This window comes from Artibeus jamaicensis, unplaced genomic scaffold, assembly GCF_021234435.1.
Source record: "Artibeus jamaicensis isolate MK-2021 breed Jamaican fruit bat unplaced genomic scaffold, CSHL_Jam_final contig_2790, whole genome shotgun sequence".
NCBI classification, from domain to species: domain Eukaryota; kingdom Metazoa; phylum Chordata; class Mammalia; order Chiroptera; family Phyllostomidae; genus Artibeus; species Artibeus jamaicensis.
The window spans coordinates 1,686,423-1,709,113 of NW_026521616.1; the positions used below are offsets into that span (position 1 = coordinate 1,686,423).

Consider the following 22,691-nt stretch of genomic DNA (forward strand, 5'->3'; position numbering starts at 1 on the left):
TATAGTATGGGAAAAGTAGAATCCAAAGAACTTATATGTATGATACATGGACATGAACTAAAAGGGGGGAAGAATGTGAGTGGAAGGGAATGTGAAGGGCGGAGGGGAGTGAAGGGCGGAGGGGAGTGAAGGGGGGGAAATGGGAAAACTGTAATAGCATAATCAATAAAATATATTTTAAAAAGTAAGTGGAACAACAAATCAGTGTTTCTCCCTCTCTTTCTCTCTCCACCCTCCTCCTCTCTCCTTAAAAAAAACAAATCAATAAATTAAAAGATGCATTTACACACAAAACAAAGACTTCCTGGGCAGGGTCTGAATCCACTGTAAATCTTAAGAATAGATTCCCACCTGCCCAAAACTCTCTATGACACTTATAAAAAAAATCCAGGCAATGATAATTTTTGTGAGCATGTAATGTGGCAAATTTTAAAGCAGAAGAAAAATATTTTCTGTGTTTTTGTACAAATTTCTTAGAAAATATTAAAATGGGAAGATCCCAGTTTCCAGACCTAAAATTACATCTCACTGAATGAAGAAATCATTGGCATTTAAATCTTTTGAGAGGTGGGAACAATCTTTTTTGAAAAGCAGTTTATGAGGAGATATTATTAACATTTCAAATACCGTCAACCATTAAATCTTGATCAACCTGAAGCTTTGCTCAGCAGTATAATTACACACATTATTTACCTAGTATTGTGGGAAACAAAGAGATACAGATGTTTCCAAGCAACTAACTATATTCTGTTGAGTTTTCTGCAAGTGTCAAAACTTTCTCACTGGTATTTGTGAAAAGCGAGCTTCAAAGAAAAACCAAAGGTAGGGTCAAAGCAACCACCCATTCCTCAGCTTCCATTTCCATCTCCAAATGACATTTGTAAAATTAAATCTTATGCCTGATGTTTTTCTATCAGTTGACTAGGCTAGATTCCTACAGTTCAGCGGTAGTAACTATACAAGTCCACATGTGACTTATTCCATGGGCCAGCAAGAATGAGTAGTTCTTAGAGTAGCAATAAACTTTGCATGAGATTGTTAGATTGTAACAGTGGCTAACATTTATTATAGGTTTACAATGTCCCAGGTCTTAATCGAAGTGTTTTTGAAGACATTAACTCATTTAATCTTCACAACAACCTCACAAAGTAATTATTCTATTTGTTCTATTCATTCTTTTGAGTAAGGAAATTGAGACTTCAATTTCCTTACTCAAAGGAAAGCAACTTATCCTGGATAAGTTGCTCTCTTCACCACCAAACCATACTGCCTTTCTGCCAACCTCTTTCTTTTTTTTTTTTTAAACTTTTTTATCGATTATGCCATTACATTTGTTTTATTCCCCCCTCCATTCCCCTCCACCCTGCATACCCCTCCCCCACCATTTCCCCCTTTAGTTCATAAACATGTGTCTCAAATTCTTTAGATTCTGTATTTCCCCTACTATTCTTACCCTCCCCCCTATCTATTTTCTATCTACTGTCTATGCTACTTATTTTCTGTACCTTCTTCCCCCTTCTCCTCCTCCCACTCCCCTGTTGCTAACCCTCCATGTGATCTTCATTTCTATGGTTCTGCTCCTGATCTAGCTGTCCTCTTAATTTGCTTTTGTTTTAGGTGTGGTTGTTAATAACTGTGAGTTTGCTGTCCTTTCACTGCTCATCTTTTTTATCTTCTTTTTCTTAGGTAAGTCCCTTTAACATTTCATATAATAAGGGCTTGGTGATGATGAACTCCTTGAATTTGGTCTTATCTGAGAAGCACTTTATCTGTCCTTCCATTCTAAATGAAAACTTTGCTGGGTAGAGCAATCTTGGTTGTAGATCTTTGCCTTTCATGACTTGGAATACCTCTTTTCAGCCCCTTCTTGCCTGTAAGGTCTCTTTTGAGAAATCAGCTGACAGTCTGATGGGAACTCCTTTGTAGGTGACTGTTCCCTTAGCTCTTGCTGCTTCTAGGATTCTCTCCTTCATTTTAATCTTGGGTAATGTAATTATGATGTGCCTTGGTGTGTTCCTTCTTGGGTCCAACTTCTTTGGGACTCTCTGAGCTTCCTGGATTTCCTGGAAGTCTATTTCCTTTGCCAGATTGGGTAAGTTCTCCTTTATTATTTGTTCAAATAAGTTTTCCACTGGTGGCTGTGCCTTTCCCCCTTCTGGTACCCCTATAATTCGGATGTTGGAACGTTTAAAGATGTCCTGGAGGTTCCTAAGCTTCTCCTCATTTTTCTGAATTCTTATTTCTTCATTCTTTTCTGTTTGATCATTTTTTTCTTCCTTCTGGTCCACTCCCTTGATTTGAGTCCCAATTTCCTTTCCATTACTATTGGTTTACTTTGTATTACCATTCATTTCAATTAGTTTAGCTTCCATATGTTTCTCTAATTTGTGACTAAAATCAACCAGTTCTGTAAGGATCCTGATAACCAGTGTTTTGAACTGTGCATCTGAAAGACTGGCTATTTCCTCATCACTTAGATCTATTGGTTCTGGGGCTCTGAGTTGTCCTAGAGCCATTTTTGGTTTATTCGTGCCGTTAAGTAAGCAGAGCAAAGCCTTAGTTGTTTACCAGGACGAGGCAACCCAGGTTGCTGGTTTGTGACGCTGTGTGTGGGGGCATGGTCAGAGAGGGAGCAATGGCGGCCCTCTCCGCTAGCCCAGTCCGTCTAGTCACACCACTCGACCCGGGCCTGTTTATCTGATCGGAATTGTGCGAGCCTGCTGCCCTGCGCAGGCTTCCCTTCTCACTGGTTTATCCGCATGCATCGCGCAACCTACCGACCACAGACAGCCCGCCAAGCCTCTTCCCTGTGTGCTCCCATAGCTAGCCCGCGATCAGTGCCTTCGGTTGCTTATGCACCGGGCACCACCCGGGGATTTTTTCTTGCCAACCTGCTCCACTGCTGGCTTTGCTTCTCTTACCGGTTTAGCTGAGCATTTCGTTGTCTTTGGACTCCGTATTGTCAATTTTCTGTGTGGCATGGTTGTGTTTATTGTTGTTAAAAATAGTTGTTCTTAGATTTGGCTATGCACAGAGGCAAGGTGGTTCCACCTACGTCTCCATCTTGGCGGAAGTCCCCCGCCAACCTCTTTCTTAAGAGCTCCATCCTCCAACAAATGAGTTAACCAAGTCAAGTCACAGAAAAATTAAGTTCCAACTATTTATGGCTAACATAAATAAACATATATACAGAAGTCCATTCTCCATAGTAAAGCAAAATAAATCTTTTAAAAGTGTTAACATGTTCGCTCCCCAGCCACAAACCCTTCAGTGGCTTCTTATTGTATGAAGAAGCAAGTCCAAGATCCTTAATTAGCTTATAAGACTCGGCACCATCTGGCCTTTGTTGACCTTGCCAGCATCATCTTGCATTATTCCTTTCCTTACTTTCTATGTTCAACTTCACTAGCATTCTTTCAGGTTCTTCAACATGCCATAAGTTTCTGAACCTGTAAGTATTTCTTTCCCCACTCTCTCCACTTGACTTTTCTCTGGTTGACTTTGAGTCACCTTATAGGGCATAACTAAAAACACCAATTCTCAAAGGAAGCCCTCCCTTAACCACTAACCCTTAAGCAGGTCAGGTCCCAGAATACTTTCTCATAGTATGGTGCACTTTCCTCTTTTCAGAGTCATAATTTTAAAATTCACCACATGATTAACTGTTTAATGCCACCTTTTTTTTACTAGAATCTGTTTCAAAGGGAAGAACAATGTTTATTATATGTACCACTATATCCCCATCAATGAGCAAGTGTCTATATAGCACATAGGGGGTACAGTGTACCTATTGGTTGACACAATAACTGAATGAAGGTAACCATAAACACGAGAAACGGAAACTAAGACAATGCCCTTAAGGGACAGGGATCAGGCAAGGAAGGGTGACTATAACCATTAAAGGAAGTACCAGTTCTGCTCCACTTTTGGTATTGTGCCTAGTGCTGCTACTCCAGACTAAGCCAGTTTAAATAGTTCAAGGTAGAGGCATAGAATGAGACCATGGAAATCCATGAATAGAGAAGGAAATGAAGAAGTGGTACTTTTAAAGTATGGCAATGAGAGATAAAGCTGATCCTAGGACCTGGACCTCACTTTGCATGGTAGAATTTAAAAGTATTACAACACAGCAACATCACATTTGATTAATGTTCCAGTGGATTTTAATTGATATTTACATGTTATATGTAGTTCATAACAAGAAGAGCCATAAATTCTGAGTGCTAGAATTACTTCATATAGTTCTGGCTACTCTGCAGCTTCCCTTTAAGGCATCTACATATGGCCCTGGTGGGAGTCTACTAGTGTTAAAAAAGCTCCTTGAGAGAGAGAAAAATCAGTTTCATACCAAAGATCACAGACCACTTCTACAGATAAAACCTGCACACTAATCAGGTCCAAGGCTCTTCATAGTAGCATGTTGAGATTCAGGCTTAAACGGTGGGGAACAGAAGAGATGTGTATGATAGTCTCTTTATCTCCTATACTAACTTCAGGCAAATACAACTTTAAGACTACAAATGAGATGCTAATCTAGAACTAAGACCCTGCAGAATCCTGGATTACTTTTTTTTTTTAAGATTATTTATTTATTTATTTTTAGACAGAGGAGAAGGAAAGAAAGACGAGAGGAAGAGAAACATCAATGTGTGGTTGCCTCTTGCATGCCCCTACCTGAGAGTACCCGGCCTGAGACCCAGGCATGTGCCTTAACTGGGAATCAAGCAGCAATTGTTTGGTTTGTAGGCTGGCACTCAATCCACTGAACCACACCAACCAGGGCAACTTTATTTTTAAGGAATCTAAAATAAATTTTAAAAAAGACTCTAAAATATGAATGAGACAACTTTGATACTCTAAACGCCTTTCATATCTTCACCATTTGAATATTCTTTTTGAAATATATTTTATTGATTATGCCATTACAGTTGTCCATTTACCCCCCTTCTTTCCCCTCCTCCCTGCTCACCCCCTCCCACCCACATCCCCCCTTTAGTTCATGTCCATGTGTCACAAGTTCTTTAGCTTCTACATTTCCCGTACTATTCTTGCCCTTCCCTCTGTCTATTTTCTTCCTACTATCTATGCTACTTATCCTCTGTACCTTTTCCTCCTCTTTCCTCCTCCCACTCTCTGTTGCTAACCCTCCATGTGATCTCCATTTCTGTGGTTCTGTTCCTGTTCTAGTTGTTTGCTTTTGTTTTGTTTTAGGTGTGATTGTTAATAACTGTGAGTTTGCTGTCATTTTACTATTCATATTTTTTATCTTCTTTTTCTTAGATAAGTCCTTGTAACATTTCACATAATAAGGGCTTGGTGATGATGAACTCCTTGAACTTGACTTTATCTGAGAAGCACTTTATCTGTCCTTCCATTCTAAATGAAAGCTTTGCTGGATAGAGCAATCTTGGATGTAGGTCCTTGCCTTTCATGACTCGGAATACTTCTTTCCAGCCCCTTCTTGCCTGTAAGGTCTCTTTTGAGAAATCAGCTGACAGTCTGATGGGAACTCCTTTGTAGGTGACTGTCCCCTTATCTCTTGCAGCTTCTAGGATTCTCTCTTTCATTTTAATCTTGGGTAATGTAATTATGATGTGCCTTGGTGTGTTCCTGCTTGGGTCCAACTTCTTTGGGACTCTCTGAGCTTCCTGGACTTCCTGGAAGTCTATTTCCTTTGCCAGATTGGGTAAGTTCTCCTTTATTATTTGTTCAAATAAGTTTTCCATCTGTTGCTCTTTCTCTTCTCCTTCTGGCACCCCTATAATTGGGATGTTGGAACATTTAAAGATGTTCTGGAGGTTCCTAAGCCTCTCCTCATTTTTTTGAATTCTTGTTTCTTCATTCTTTTCTGATTGGATGTTTCTTTCTTCCTTCTGGTCCACGCCACTGATTTGAGTCCCAGTTTCCTTTCTATCACTATTGGTTCCCTGTGCATTTTCCTTCATTTCAACTTAGCATAGCCTTCATTTTTTCATCTAATTTGTGACCAAATTCAACCAATTCTGTGAGCATCCTGATCACCAGTGTTTTGAACTGTGCATCTGATAGGTTGGCTACCTCTTTGTTGCTTAGTTGTATTATTTCTGGAGCTTTGATCTGTTCTTTCATTTGGGCCTTTTTTTTTGGTCTTGTCTTGTCACACCTGTTATGTAGTAAGGGGCAGAGCCTTAGGTGTTCACCAGGGCAGGGCAACCCAGTTGCTGGATTGTAACATGGTCTAGATGAATGTGTCTATTTTAACTCCTTGGTTGTCAGCCTTCAGTACAGTTCAATTTTCTGTTAGTTCTGGTTGCTTTTTTGTTTCTAAATTTTTGTTGTCCTTATTTTGGTTGTGCGAGGGGACACAGTATGTCTACCTACACCTCCATCTTGGATGGAAGTCCTGAAAATTCTTATTTTAGGTCTCTTCTGTGAGTTTCAATTCGTTTTGTTATTTATCTGCTTATATACAGAGACGGCAAAAGTAGGTTTACAGCAACACAAACAATACAATAATTCATAAAGAACAAGAATAAAGTGTTTTGCATACTCATATGTGTAAACCTACTTTTGCCCACACTGTAGTGTTTATGTAGTTGTAACCACAGTATATATGTAAATTTTGTTCATTTTTAAACTTGACATATCAAGTAAAGAATGAATTACTCTCTTCTTATGCCACAGTTGTACCTAGTATACACATCTCCATGACTGCACTTGCCACACTATATTTCTATCTCGCCTTCTAGGCTATGGGCATTTAAGAAAAAAAGCTGACATTTTCTTTTTTTAAAATAATCTTTGTGGAATGAATAAATGATGGCTATAAAATTTTGTTCCACCTCCTTTTAAATTGTTTCAGTATTTTTTAAACACATGCATATGACATAAAACTCAAAAAGGACAATATGATAAATGTTAATAAGTTTTCATCTCACATCTGTTCCCCATACCAACACAAATTCTTCTCCCTAAAGAGAATTGCTGTTTTTAAATTTTTATGTATATTACCAGACACAATCTAGGTGTAATTAAAAAATCTAAATAAATTTTTTTTTGTTTTTTGTTTTTGGCTCTGATTTTGTTTTACACAAATGATACACATACATCTTTGCACCCTGGTATTTTCTCTTAACAGTAGGAGACAGTTCCATGTTAGTTGATGTGGAAACACTTTGATGGACATCTAGGATACTTTTAATTTTTTGCCATTATAAGCAATGTTACAAGGATCATCTTTGAATATACAAAATTGCACAAATGTAATAATATTTCTGGAGGATAAATTTCTGCTAATTAAAGTTCTGGAGCAAATTCTGTGAACATTCAGAATTTTCAAAGATATTTACAAATTGCCCTCCATGGAGGTTATCTTAATTTATACTCCATCAATAATATATTAAAACATATAGCAATACCACTTCCCCTGTACTCCTGCCAACACAATCCAATAGTAAACTTTTTTGACCTTTGCTAATTTAAGAGGTAAAAAAGGTATTGGTTATGAGAACTATTTTTATATGTTAATTTTTTCATATGTTGAAGAGCCATTTGCATATCTTTTTCTGTGAAAGTCTGTTAATTTCTTTTGCGCATGTTCTGTCATGTTTCTGATTTTTTTAAAGTGTAAAACACATTATATATTGTAGAAATTAGATCTTTGTCATGTGTTAAAAATCTTCACATGTTATCTTTTCACTTTGTTTATAGAATCTTTTAATGTAAAATTTTTGACTTTATGTGATGCGGGAACTGGCTCACAGTGCCCAAGGTGTCATGAATGAGACATGAGACAAATTCACATGGACTACCGAGTCCTGTGGAGGAAAAGGGACGGCACAGCTACTCCCTCAAGGAGGGAGAGCCTCAGAGCAGCCTGCAACTCTCTCAATGGGCGAGCGTGCTGACCCTTGCCTAGACAGGCTTTTATTGGTTTTTTTGCACAGGAGTTCAGGTACAACTTATTAATCATTGTCAGGCAGTAAACAGTTAAGATAGTATACAAAGAACCATTAGGGCTTCTTCTAAGTGAAGGTCCATCAGCTCAAAGGCTACAGAACTTTGGGAAAACAAACTCATTTTCTGCCCTGGCCTTTATCATTTAACTAAAAACATTCTTAGTAAAGCAGGCTTCACAGAATTATTAGGAATTCTTTCTTATGCTAGATCACTCTGGATCCTGCTCTAGCTGGCAAGGGGCTGCACAGCCTCCCCCATCACAGGTTTTCAGGCTTACCTGGATTAGAGCCAGGAAGCACTTCTCCCAGAGGACATGGGCACTGAGCTATGTCAGAATAGCCGGGAGGCGAGGGTCCATCACTCCTTCTTTGCTGCCGTCCCCTGAGTCCTTCCATGATGGCCTCCCAAGTGATCATGTCTGGCTTAGGTTGCCCCTCCTCTGAGGAATCCTACCTGTCTCTGACTATCTGACCATGCTTTGGAGGCAGGGGAGTAAGTAGAGATGGCATTTGCTACCAGACACAAACTTTGTCTCCTTGTGGCTTGCATTCCGGAGGTTGCTCACTCATCCTTAGCCATGGGAGGCAGTTACAACTCCTGAAACCAGGCAGAGCAGTTCCCAACATTTATGCATTTCTTTTATGGTTCCTGGATTTTGCATCTTATTTTTAAAAAGTCTTCCCTAATCCAAGATTATAAAAAAGTCCCCCCTGTATGTTCTTCCTTGTAATGTCAATTATTTTACATTTAATATAATTCTCTGATCCATCTTTTTTTTCTCTGATCCATCTTTTATTTTGTCATAAGAATGAGGTAGAAATGCAACTTTATTTTTGTTTATTTTTTCACTTGTTTCATATATAATTTTTCATAGAACTATATAGATTTCATATTTTTTAATTTTAATGGCTTCACTGAGTTAACATTACCATAGTTTACTAAGCTACTCCTTGTCTCCTATTACTAAACATATTCATTAAATTTTTAGTTATATATATTTTTTCTTTTTAAATAATTTCTTCAGAGGAAATTTTCAAGAATTAGATTTATGGGTCAAGAGTTTGAATATTATTATAACCTTTGACTAAATTGTCAGGTTGCCATGATCTAACCAATTTGTAATCTTCACCAATACAATCATCAAGTAACATGTATATATATGCATATGCACAAATCTTTTCCAAAATGAAATTTACATTAGGCATTATTCAAATCTCAGCAGTTAGGTTCCTAATCCATAGTCAAAAAAGTTATATTGCACTTCTATACAGTCTGATCACCCTAAGAATTGCTGTTATTTCCTGGGAGGAGAATGAGTAAGTGGACAAGTTCTTCTGGAGCCAAGGGCAATTCAGAAGACTCTACTGGAAAATCCTAAAAGAGTAACTTGACAAATCAAGCATTGCAATAGAGTCAGAAGAAGTCTGTAGTATTAAAATTCAAGGCTCTGCCCTGGCTGGTGTGGCTCAGTGGATTGAGTGCCAGCCTGCAAACTGAAAGGTTGCTGGTTCGATTCCCAGTCAGGGCATGCTTTGGTTTGGGCCAGATCCTCAACTGAGGACAAGTGAGATGAAACCAATCGATGTATCTCTCAAACATCAGTGTTTCTCTCTCTCTTTTTCTCCCTCCCTTTCCCCTCTCTAAAAATAAATAAATAAAATCTTTTTTATAAACAAACAAATAAATAAATTCAAAGCTGTACCCTGGCCAGGGAGCTAAGTAGGTTAGAGCATCATCCTGATATGCTAAGATTGTGGGTTTGGTCCCCAGTCAGAACACATACAAGAATCAACTACTGAAAGCAAAAATAAGGAATAACAAATTGATGTTATTTTCCTCTCTCCTCTCCCCTAAATAAATAAATAAATAAATAAACAATCAATGCTGTCTTTCACTGTTCACCTCTCTCTTTTCCCAAGAGTAGAGTTTCCCTTCCTCCCACATTCTTTCCAAGCAAGCACCTTGAAGTTCTAGCCACCATCTAATACTTCTTTATCAGTTTCTTCCATGAGCAGTCTTCCATGTGGCTCCTGGATCAGACCCTTCAAGTTCTTTAAGTCAAGATCAGGAAATAATGTTTATTTAATATGGAACAATGAACTTCCACTCTCAGTCTAGTGTGGATATAGCAGAGATTTTCTACTTCTTGGGGAGCTCTCTATCATTTGCTGAATTATATGTTGCTTGCAACCCTTTTGCTCCCCCTTTTCCTTGCTGCCTCCTAGAGCTCTCTTTCCAAAAGCATTTTAAGGAGCAAACTTCTTTTGAAGAATTATTTTAATTATTAAAAATTATTATTTATAAATATTATATTGTCCCTTCTGGAAATTTGGTACAGTGTCATGGTATAGACATGACACTGGATAGACCAGAGAGGAGACTCAGTCACAAGCCTGGAGCAGATTCCAAGCATATATTTGACAAACAGTGCAGCATGGAGCATAACCTTGGGAATCAGACTTGAACTTCTCCACTCACTAGATATGTGACACTAAGCAAACCCCTTACCTATTCTGAACTAAAACATCACCATATTAGGTCCTTCTTGACCATCCTTTATCTAAATGGCTATTCTGTCTTACTCTTTATTATTTCCCCATTTGTAATTTTTATAGTGCTATCACATTTTATAATTGATTGCTTATTTGTTTTTCTATTATGTATCTTCCCCAATGGACTGTAAGTCCCATAGGGCAGGGTTTGATTTATTCACCACTGGATACTCATTGCCTAGCCTGGTGCCTGCCACAGAGTAGACACAAATAATTGTAGACTAAATGAGCTCAGTTTTCTTCAAGACTTGGATAAATAACACTACTTATATCAAAGATGTAAACATGTAAAAACATTTAGTATGGAGCCAGGTACATGGCTAATGCTCAACAAATGTTAGCCATTATTTCGGTTATAGTTCTCAGCAAGTCACAGCCTTTGTAACTTAACTTTCCTAAAGTGAAAAGAAGAATTACTACCTCTTTCCTACTGCTTAAGCACACTGTGAGATTACAAAATAATAATAATAATAATAATAATAATAATAATACCAAAGGCATTAGGAGAAATCCAGAAGATAGTTTCCACTGAGATTAAGAATTTGTTAAATACATAACTCCCCCATGACATTTGTCTTAATCAGGACTCCACCCCAAGCACTGAGATAACTGATATCTGGCAGAGCAAACTAGGACTGAGAAAGACTGCTTGAGTACAACAGTGGCAGCACTTGACAAATTCATAGAAAGAACAGAGAGTTAATCTGGCTATAAAATACCCCAGTGATATATCCAATTTCCAGTGAAAAATACAATCTTACTCCCCATCTGAAACATGAAACCTGTTTTTAAGCTACCTCCTCCTTCCCTACACTTCTAATAAATAACGATGTATCTTTACAATATTCCAAATTCAGTCTTCAAATGTCCCCAAATGTGTTATCTTGTAATTCCACCCTAGGGAATTTCTAAGAACCATGATTCTGAACTCTGGCTACATGAAGAAGCACCTATGGAAGATAAAGATATTGAGCCTCACCCAAAATGCACTGAATAAGAAACTTCCAAAAGTGAGATTTGAGTGTCTGTTTTTGAAAGAGTTCACAAATTACTTCGGTGCAAAGCCCGAATTAAGAACCATTCTTTCATTGGCCCGTGAGCTCCTAGCACCAGAATGACAATATTCCATTCAAAGGCAAAGGCAATCCAACATAAGGTTAAGAGCTCAAGCAGACAATGTCAGGCAGAATTGGCTGTCATTACCAGCAGGGCCACCTACTTTATGCATGTCTCTGTTTCTTCAACTTTAAACAAGAAATACTAAAAGTACTTGACCTCAGAGACTTGAATTCAACACTAAAGTGTTGAATAAAATAAAAATCATTTAGCATGCTTGGAAAATAGTAAGTGCTCAATAAATTGTCTTGCTTATTACCTTCCAAAGGGTAAATTATTTCCAAACTGTAATCTAAAAAAAAAAAAGTTTGTACAGTTTTATTAATGAAAAAAACTTACAAGTCCTGACATCTACTGCTCTCCTAAAGCCAAACAGGAGTAAGTACACCTGAGCAAGCCCACCTCAGATTATAGAAGAAAGATAACTCAGCTAGCTAGAGCTTTTATTTGGTTGATTTTGTAAATCAGGCCAACCTCCTGGTTTCTAACTGCAATTACTTCACTGCTACATTTTATATCCTCTTATACAAGATGTCTCAAAACTATGCCTCTGGTAAAAAAAAAAAAAAAAAAAGACCAGAAGTCAGACCCATACAAATCTAGCACATGCAAGTATAGTGTGCCTGAAGAATCATTTTTAGATTCTTTTAGTGAAGGTGTTAACTATATACAATTTACAAGATATTGTGGTAGGCATTGTGGCAAATACAAAGATGCATGAGTAAGTTTCTAGCCTTTCAATGGCCATTTTATAAACTTAAATCATATACTTTAGAAGTTGCCACAACTTAGTCATGCCACGAGCCAAATCGAGGATGGTAAAGAAAGGAAAGGTGGTCAGGATGCCCATGTTTTCCTCTTCCTTCCCTCCAGAGATGAACTTAATTGTATCCACAGACAACGACAGCATTGTTGACTCCGTTGAAGAGATGGTGACACCATGTCATCCTATACCTGCCCCTGCTCTCATCATACATAACGTGCCAGGCCCTCTAAATAGTTTACACAAATTATCTCATTTAACTATAATAACTCTATGGACAAGTATTATTATTATTTCCATTTTACAAAGATGGGGGAAATAAGGCTTAGAGAAGTGAAGTGACAAAGCCAGTATGTGATGGGACACTGACCCAAGCTGTCTGAACCTTGAGCATGAGCTCTTTAACTATTACACACATGATACTGAGCTCTGATTCTGGAGGTCAGAGAGGGTCCTCTAAAGTGCATAGCCTGGCCCTGGCCAGTGTGATTCAGTTGGTTGGGTATCATCCTGTAAACCAAAAGGCAACGGGTTTGATTCCCAGTAGGGTATGTCTGGGAGGCAACCAGTTCATATTTCTTCCTCACATCATGTTTCTCTCACTCTTTCTCATTCCCTTCCCCCCTCTCTAAGATCAATAAGCATGACCTCAGGTGGATTAAAAAAGAAAGCACATAGCCTGATGCCGACATCAAAATCATCTGGTCAAGAAATCAGAATACTGGTTATCTCTGGGAGGTGATGGCTGGGAGGGTGAGTAGTGACTGGAAGGAGGCAAGGACAGGGGAGGTGGGAAAAGGGGTGACTGATGGCTGGGGAATAATACTCCTTTACTTTTTATTTGGGAGAGAGAGAAAGGGAGGGAGTGCAAGAAAGACATTAGTCTGTTGTTCCACTGATTTATGCATTCATTGGTTGATTCTTGTATGTGCCCTGACCAGGGATCAAACGTGCAACCTTGGTGTATCAGAGCAACACTCTAAACAACTGAGTTACCTGGCCAGGACTCATTGTTTTTATCCTGTACACCGCATTACAAAACTTGAAACACACAAGAAACACCAGATGTTTCAGAAGACTCCTGGAGATTCAAGTCCCTTCTATCTTAACTCCACAGGTAGGCTACCCCGAAGTAGGCCTTGGATTAGGGCTTATCTTTTTTTTTAAGATTTTATTTATTTCTTTTTAGAGAGAGGCAGGGAGGGAGAAAGAGGGGGAAGCATCAATGTGTGGCTGCCTCTCAAGTGACCCCTACCAGGGACCTAGCCTGCAACCCAGTCATGTACCCTGACTGGGAATCAAACCTGCAACCCTTTAGTTCACAGGCTGGCGCTCAATCCACTGAGCCACACCAGCCAGGGCAGGGCTTATCTTAATTCTAACAACTTTTTAAAATTCTTAAATCCTTCATTTTGAATTTAGCGTTAGGTTAAATATTCTCTCTCCAAAGCCATTCCCCCCACTGCACAAAATGAGTGTGTGAAAACCTCCAAAGAAGCTGCCACCTAGAAGGATACTAGTTAAGGATACTGCATTCTAAGGTATCTGTCCAGCCCTAAAGGATAATGTAGATCTACAGTTCTTGTAAAGTATTCTAAACTAAGTAATTCTTACATTTTAGATTTTCTTTTTGTCTGCCTTCTCCACATTTGGTTCTAGAGGGTGGATTTTTTTTTCTTCCTTTAATAACAAAAGGCTAACATCTCTTCCTTTCACTGGGCTATGTAAACAAAAAAGCTATTTTGATTGCACAGAGTAAAAATGCATTCCCTACAAGGATATAACATCCTAGCAAATAAATGAATAGACAAAAAAAAGTATAACCATCTATATGTGTCCCTCTTCATGCAGAGGGTGAGAGTAGGGTCAGAAGAGCATGGAAAGGAGACAAAGAAATTAGTTGTATTCTTAGGAAATAAACTAATGTAACCAGCATTTCCCCCAACCTCTAGGCTGGGGAAGAAACAACACATACAGTGGTAATGAATCCAGCTGTTTCTAGCTGAACCCCCACAAACACAATAATTGGGATGTAAGCTAATGCAGAGTTTTTTTTCTTCTCCTTTAAGGCAGGATAGCAGTAGGAATGGGGTGATGGGGAATGGAGAGGACACTCAAGAGTCTCAGTGGCTGCTGTAGCCACTAGTATCCCAAACTGCTGCAGGTACTACCTAAATTCTTTCTTATCTAGAACCAAAGTGAAATTTCTGCAGCTAGGGCTAGTATCTTTCTCCTCCATGATCCTTTCTAGTCACACTGTCATCTTACTCTGGGGCAGACAGTCCCTTTTCCCATTATGGAGGCCTCCAACAACCGGTGCACAGCAGAAGAAACAAGTAGCTGCTTCTACTCTTTTGCGGTTCCCTAGAGGCTGAGTGGGACCAGAGAAGGAACAGAGGCCTTGATAAAACTCTCTTCCCTTCTGGGAAAGCCCCAGGAGATCTAAGACAGTCAGCCCTCTTCCAGAGAAAGCCATCCCTTCTTTGCCTCCAGCCAAATTTCCACTCATTCACAGATTGCTTCTCCCCCTGCCCACCTGGCCCCCAGAACGACATATGAGTTATTTTCTCCTCTCCATTTCATGGCTTTCCATGAATATCTATAAAACTAACCTGTTGGAGCATAGGTTATACATTCTCCTAGGGTAGATTATTTTTTTTATTTCAGTTTTACTGAGATATACTTGACAAATAAAAGTGTAAAATATTTAAAGTTCACATTGTGGTGATGTGATAAACATATACATTGTAAAGTGTTTCCCCCCATTTCGTTAATTAACATAGCCATTACTTCACATATTTACCTTATTTTTGGGGGGTAAGAACATCTATATCTGCTCTTTTAGCAATTATACAACAGAGTTATCAACTATAGTCACCATGTTTTACATTAGATCCTCAGATCTTATTTTTCTTATTGCTTCAAGTTTGTTTTTAGGGAGATTCTATATTTTATGCCTAATCCCCATAACCCTGGACATGATGATTTATACATGACAGTCAATCAATGCTTGGTGAATGAATGTGTGTATAAATAAGTGAATGAATATAGCTAACCAAATTTCATATTTCTGTTATTCCAAGATTAAATAAAAAGTCCTTCAATGATTCACTTTATCTTCTACTCTTCTTTACATCAGTTAACTTCTATTTCAAATAGTTATTAAGATCCCATACCACTTCCTTTGAAGAAAATTCAAAGCAGGGATTTTAATGTTTGCTCTACAAATAAATTTTTTTTCAAGTTTAAGTCTTCAAATTGCAAAGGAGCTCTTCAATCTCCTTTGATGTGAAGGTAGAAATAGGGAGCTGAGAAGAGAGAAAAAAAAGTATGGGAAATACTCCCTGAGCAAACAAAAGAGGAGGATCCAATACCTTAAAAAAACCAGGTAAGTACATGTAACCACTTTTGCCTCTGGGAGAGGAAAAACAAATCTGACTTAAATGAATGAAAGCGCTGGCACTAAAATAAAGCAATCCAGGTACTCTGTAAATACATATGCCCAATTGATTGTTTCTAAGGGAGAACAATCATTAAAATTTGAGTGATTTTTCACCACATGTATTCAACCTCAGAAAGATATTCTTCATGTGGGTTGCCATATACTGGTCTCTTTAAGACAAAATCAGCCAAAACAATAAGTCGGTCTAAGTCCAGAGGGCTCTACTGTAGACTGAACAAAATAAATCTTGTAGGATACTATACAGGCAGCTGGTACCCATTCTATCAATGATGATGCAGCCTGCTGATGAGCTCACTGATGATTGTCAGCTGAGATCTGATGTCAGCGCTGCCCCTGCTTATCACACACTAGGCAAAGAATATAACCTTTCTACTCTAAGTCTGTCATTGCAAATGTTGATAATAAATGAGTGTTCATGTGAATTCATCAATAAATGTTTTCAAGAACTAGGAAAATGAGCACCACTCTAGCTATTCATGAGTCACAATAAATGACTTCATGCCATTCCAGACTCTTCATCAATGCTGAATGAAGTGTAACCAGATAAATCAATGTAACAGTCAAATGAGGTCCTACAATAGTGATCGCCTTCATCGTGCCATGAATGTAAAGAAGACAGTTAAAGAGAAGGCAGTCCTATGGTAATATAATTGAGAGTAATAGCTTACTTCAAGAGAAAGCTTCCACTGCTGAAACCTCAACATTTAAAGAGTGCTAACTATGCACAATAAACACACTGAAGTTGACAGAAACCAGATTTTGTCATCAAGGTTTGTAGAATCTTGTTTTAGTCATGGCTAGCAAAGGAAGTTATCCTTATTGAAGAGATATTAATTTTTTAATACATCAATTTAAGTCATTCTCCAACTTTAAACTGATTCCACGGATAATTTGCAATAATTCAGCAACTGTGCTGGAGGCCAGATGAGATAAATAAAATTAATAACAAGTCATGAAATGCAGTTAGTTCTACATTTGAGATGATCTAGCTGACTCTCCAGCCCAGTAATTATAATACTATTTGGCTTAACATTATCAACAGTCAGGATGTATTAGATCTGTGCATGTGGGGTACAATGGCAGCCCTGGCCAGGTGGCTCAGTTAGTTGGAGCATCATGCCACACACCAAAAGGTTATGGGTTCCATCCCCAGTCAGGGCAAGGACCCCTGGTCAGGGTAGATTGCAGATTCGATTCCCAGTTGTGGTGCATATCTGGGGGGTGAGTGGTGGTGGGGCAACTGATTGATATTTCTCTCACATAGATGTTTCTCTTTCTCTCCTTTCCACTCTCTCTAAAATAAGTAAGCATATCTTCAAGTGAGGATTAAAATAAGAAGGTACAGTGGCAGCACCAATACCAAACAGCTGTCACCAGGAAGAGGAGACTACTGACCATTTAAAAAACACACACACAAAAACAATCATATTCCTTATTGAGGAAGACTCACTCAAGGTTCCAGGGTATAGTATTTTTCTATTTTTTAGTAGATATGCTTTGAGGAGAAGTTATTATGTGTACAAATATATCACACTATTTGTATACATACTCATTCTAAATCACTTATTTGCCTTTAGGCACTATCCCAGTTGTATTTAAAAGCCATTTCACCCAAAAAAAGCTTTCCCTTGAATCACCAAAGACTATATAAAATCATATACCTACGTACATTGGAATCATTAAAGATTTCTGATTCTTCACATTCACAGCAAAGTAATGCTGCCGATTCACTGTCTTCCAAATGAGAGCTCTGTAATAGAAACAAGATCTTTTCAGAGATCCAGACAAATGGGGCCACAAACTTGATGGAAAAAGCCAGCAGAAATCACTGAGTCAGTGTTAGATCATAGGTGAGAAGCTGCAATTCTGATTAGCAATTTCTATTTTGCCAAGAAGAAAAAGCCAACAAGTGATTGGTTAGGCAATTGGAAAGTTGATTATGACTGATTAGCTGAAGCATTTCTGTGGTTTGCAATTCAGGCAATGGGATGTTCTTTTTCTGTAAAGATGGTGCTACTAACTCTTCATACTATGTACTATGTACTCTTCCCAGAATGGGTAGAATTGTGTTCATTTATCCTCATATTCAAGGGTACATATTTGATATGGGAGTTTAGAGACAGGCTTTAAAATATAACAAAGTACATGACTGGGAGATCTAACCACTTAACCTGGCCTCATTAGCCCTCTGCTAACTAGTGATTATAAGAAGAACCAAAAGACGTGCCCTAGTCAAGTCTTCCTGACAGATTCCAAAAAATGATTTAAGACCTTTCTTCCACTACCAATCTCTATTTCAAAATCTGTGTAGAAGACTGATAAGGAAAACAGGACAATAGAATAAAACAATTAACTGGTAAAACAGTATTTTTCCCTTAAGACTAAAAACACCACAAAAAAAGAGGAGAAAAGCTCCAACTGTGACCCAATAAATTCCATTCAAATGTTTGCAGTTTAGGGAACAGCTGCTAGAAACCCAGCTATCCCTTCATAGAGATGTATACCCTAAAGTCATAAAAATTTCTTGCTACCACATGATCCAGTAATCCCACACCTGGGTATAAATTCAACTGCACTGAAATCAGGATCTCAAAGAGATTATCTGCACTCCTACGTTCATTGTAGCATTTTTCACAAGAGCCAAGATACAGAAACAACCCAAATGTCCATTGACAGACAAATGAATACAGAAAATGTGGTATGTACATACAGTGGAATATTATTCAGCCTTTAAAAAGGAAATCCTGACTTCCGCCAAGACGGAGGCGTAGGTAGAAACACTGTGCCTCCTCACACAACCAAGTTTAAAGACAACAAAGTTTTAGTAACAAAAATGCAGCCAAAACACAGAAAATTGAACTATACGGGAGTCCGACAACAACGAACCCTGGGTGAGCCAGACCGGTAAGAGGGGCGGAGCCAGCAACAGAGCAAGGTCTGGCAGGAAAGATCCCCTGGACCGACCCAGGCATGCAGGCAGCTGTTGGCCGATCCCAGGTGTGGAGTAGCAACGGGTGGACCCAGTGAGGGCGCAAGGCAGCAGGCTGACCTTGGTCACACATTCGTGCGCAGATAAACCAGTGAAGGAGACAGCAGTAAGACAGACCGCGCAGGCCCCAGTGGCAGGAAGCAGCAGAGGGGACTGCTATTGCCCCCACTTGACCCTGCCCCAACATACAGCATCACAACCCAGTGACCTGGGTTGCCCCACCCTGGTGAACACCTAGAGCTCTGCTCCTCATAACAGGCGTGAACAGACCAAAACATGGCTCAAGAAGAACTCCAAGCCCCAGAGCTGATAATTCTAAGCGACCAAGAAATAGCCAACCTATCAGATGCACAGTTCAAAACACTGGTGATCAGGATGCTCACAGAACTGGTTGATTTTAGTCACAAATTAGAGGAACAAATGAAGGCTAAACGAATTGAAATGAAGGGAAATGCACAGGAAACAACAGTGATGGAAAGGAAACTGGGACTGAAATCAAGGGAGTGGACCAGAAGGAAGATAAAAATGACCAAACAGAAAAGAATGAAGAAACAAGAATTCAAAAAAATGAGAGGCTTAGGAACCTCCAGGACATCTTTAAACATTCCAACATCTGAATTATTGGGGTACCAGAAGGGGAAGAGGAAGTGCAACAAGTGGGAAAGTTATTTGAACAAATAATGAAGGACAACTTCCCCAATCTGGCAAAGAAAATAGACTTCCAGGATATCCAGGAAACTCAGGGAGTCCCAAAGAAGGTGGACCCAAAAAGGAACACATCAAAGCACATCATAATTACATTACCCAAGATTAAAATGAAGGAGAGAATCCTAGAAGCAGCAAGAGCTAAGGGGACAGTCATCTACAAAGGAGTTCCCATCAGACTGTCAGCTGATTTCTCAACAGAGACCTTACAGGCAAGAAGGGGCTGGAAAGAGGTATTCCAAGTCATGAAAGGCAAGGACCTACATCCAAGATTGCTCCATCCAGCAAAGCTTTCATTTAGAATGGAAGGACAGATAAAGTGCTTCTCAGATAAGGTCAATTTCAAGGAGTTCATCATCACCAAGCCCTTATTATATGAAATGTTAAAGGGACTTATCTAAGAAAAAGAAGATAAAAAATATGAACAGTGAAAGGACAGCAAGCTCACAGTTATTAACCACATCTAAAACAAAAGCAAACTAAGAGGACAGCTAGATCAGGAGCAGAACCATAGAAATGGAGATCACATGGAGGGTTAGCAACAGGGGACTGGTAGGAGAAGGGGGAAGAATGTACAGAGAATAAGTAGCATAGATGGTAGGTAGGAAATAGACAGGGGGGAGGGCAAGAATAGTATGGGAAATACAGAATCTAAAGAACTTGTGACACATGGACAAACAAAAGGGGGGAGGGGTGGGAGAAGGGTGTGCAGGGTGGAGGGGAATGAAGGGGGGAATAGGACAACTGTAATTGCATAATCAATAAAATATTTTAAAAAAAGAAAAAGAGCCCTGGCTGGTGTAGCTCAGTGGATTGAGCGTGGGCCTGCGAACCACACGATCGCGGTTCGATTCCCAGTCAGGGCACATGCCTGGGTTGCAGGCCGGTTCCCTGCAGGCCAGTTCCCAGCAGGGGACGCACAAAAGGCAACCATACATTGATGTTTCTCTCCCTCTCTCCTTCCCCCACTTCCCCTCTAAAGATAAATAAAATAATAAAATATTTAAAAATAAAAAATAAAATAAAAAAAGAAAAAGAAAAGCACTTAGCATGACTTAGCTACTGATGTTGCTACTACTACTTCTAACAACAACAATAATAAATGTTACTATAGTTATAATAATCTCATTTCTACATGTAAAAGGCTTACACATTTGGGTTACATTCTTTTTCAAAGAAACTTTTGCCATGTAAGGAATTTTTGTTTCTATAAAATTGTAAGTTTTTCACTTCTAAATAGAGTCAAATTTGTATTCCCTATATACTTCTGAAGTACTGAGCTTACAGTGAGTTATTTGTTATCATTTATTGTACCCTTACTATGTACTAAGCACTTTTCTGGGTGCTGAATAATTAAGTAAAACTCCAAACCAAAGATACTGAACAGGTTCCAGAAATAGTGTTGTTTTTTTTTTTTACAGATATCTAAAATCCCACAAAATATAAGGATATGGCTGTGTAGCCAGGTATGCCCTTTGGCCAAGTATTGTTTGGAGAAAAACATGGGCTAAAGTTGTTGGTAAGGAAAACACATCCATATGTAACAAGAAGTATCAAGAACATCTACATAACAATTACAGTAATAAGACATAGCAATCATTATATGGAATATCTGGTGCAAGGACTAAGAAGGAAGTTTTGAAGAGCATTAAAATCTAGCTTGTGTAGTTACCTAACAGTCTTTAAGCAGAAGTCTTTAAGTAGTAATTTATTTACTTATTTTTAATTTAAATTATGTTATTGTTGTTCAATTACAGTTGTCTGTATTTTCTCCCCACCCCTCCAAACCCACCTCCCTCCCTTGCTTCCACCCTCCCCTTGGTTTTGTCCATGTGTCCTTTATAGTAGTTCCTGAAAACCCTTCTCCCCACTGTCCCCTCCCCATACCCCTCAGGCTATTGTTAGATTGTTCTTAATTTCAATGACTCTGGTTATATTTTATTTGGTTTTTACTTTTGTTCATTATGTTCCAGTTAAAGGTGAGATCATATGGTATTTGTCCCTCACCACCTGGCTTATTTCACTTAGTATAATGCTCTCCAGTTCCATCCATGCTACCACAAAGTGTATAAGCTCCTTCTTTCTCTCTGTTACGTAGAATTCCATTGTGTAAATGTAGCATAGTTTTTTGATCCACTCATTTGCTGAAGGGCACTTAGGTTGCTTTCCAGCACTTGGCTACTGTAAATTGTGCTACTATGAACATTGGGGTACATAGGTTCTTTTGGATTGGTGTTTAAGGGCTCTTAGGATATAATCCCAGCAGTGGAATTGCTGGCTCAAAAGGCAGTTCCATTTTTAGTTTTTTGAGGAAGCTCCATACTGTTTTCCACAGTGGCTACACCAGTATGCATTCCTACCAACAGTGCATTAGGGTTCCCTTTTCTCCACATCTTCTCCAAAACTTGCTTGTTGCTTTGTTTATGATGGCCATTCTGACTTTGCATCTCTCTGATGGCTAGTGATGCTGAGCATCTTTTCATGTGTCTCTGCTCCTTCTGTATGTCCTCCTTGGAGAAGTGTCTGTTCAAGTCTTTTGCCCATTTTTTTTAATTATTATTTTTTTGTCTTCCTGGAGTGAAGTTGTGTGAGTTCTTTATATATTTTGGAGATCAAGCCCTTGTCCAAGGTGTCATTGGCAAATATGTTCTCCCATACGGTTGGCTCTCTTTTCATTTTAGTGCTGTTTTCTTTAGCTATGCAGAAGCTTTTTAATTTGATGAGGTCCCAATTGTTTATTCTTTCTTTTATGTCCCTTGCTTTAGGGCACACATCCATGAAGATGCTGCTGCATGGAATGTCTGAGATTTTCCTGCCAAATATTTTCCTGTAGAACTTTTATGGTGTTACGACTTATATTTAATTTTTTTATCCACCTTGAATTTATTTTTGTGTATGGTGTAAGTTGGTGGTAGAGTTTCATTTTTTTTTGCATGTAGCTGTCCAGATCTCCCAACACCATTTGTTGAAGAGATGCAAACAGAAGTCTTAACGAGTAAGTCCACAAGAGTCAAAACCTGTTGTTACTATTAAGTCTCTTATTCTATTCATTTTAGGTTATATAATTTTAAAAGACAAAACATTGACTATTGCATTTGTCTTTTATTTTTCCTCCACCTTTTCTTCTATGCAACTTTTCTGCGGGTTCTGAGTGAATATGCTGCA

General features: G+C 38.7%; 1 protein-coding gene across 3 annotated transcripts in view; it reads right to left on the bottom strand.

Annotated features, from left to right (window-relative positions):
• SSH2 (slingshot protein phosphatase 2) overlaps window positions 1–22,691 on the bottom strand; it is a 253,207-nt gene that overhangs the window by 178,249 nt on the left and 52,267 nt on the right. The window contains exon 2 of one of the 3 annotated variants that reach the window (XM_037162789.2): window positions 17,502–17,582. The exons of 1 other annotated variant lie outside the window; for it this stretch is intronic. In XM_037162789.2, coding sequence (XP_037018684.2) covers window positions 17,502–17,582 — 81 coding nt within the window. Of the gene's footprint in view, window positions 1–17,497; window positions 17,583–22,691 lie in introns of all 3 variants that reach the window. One more of the 3 variants, XM_053662771.1, reaches the window with a different exon arrangement.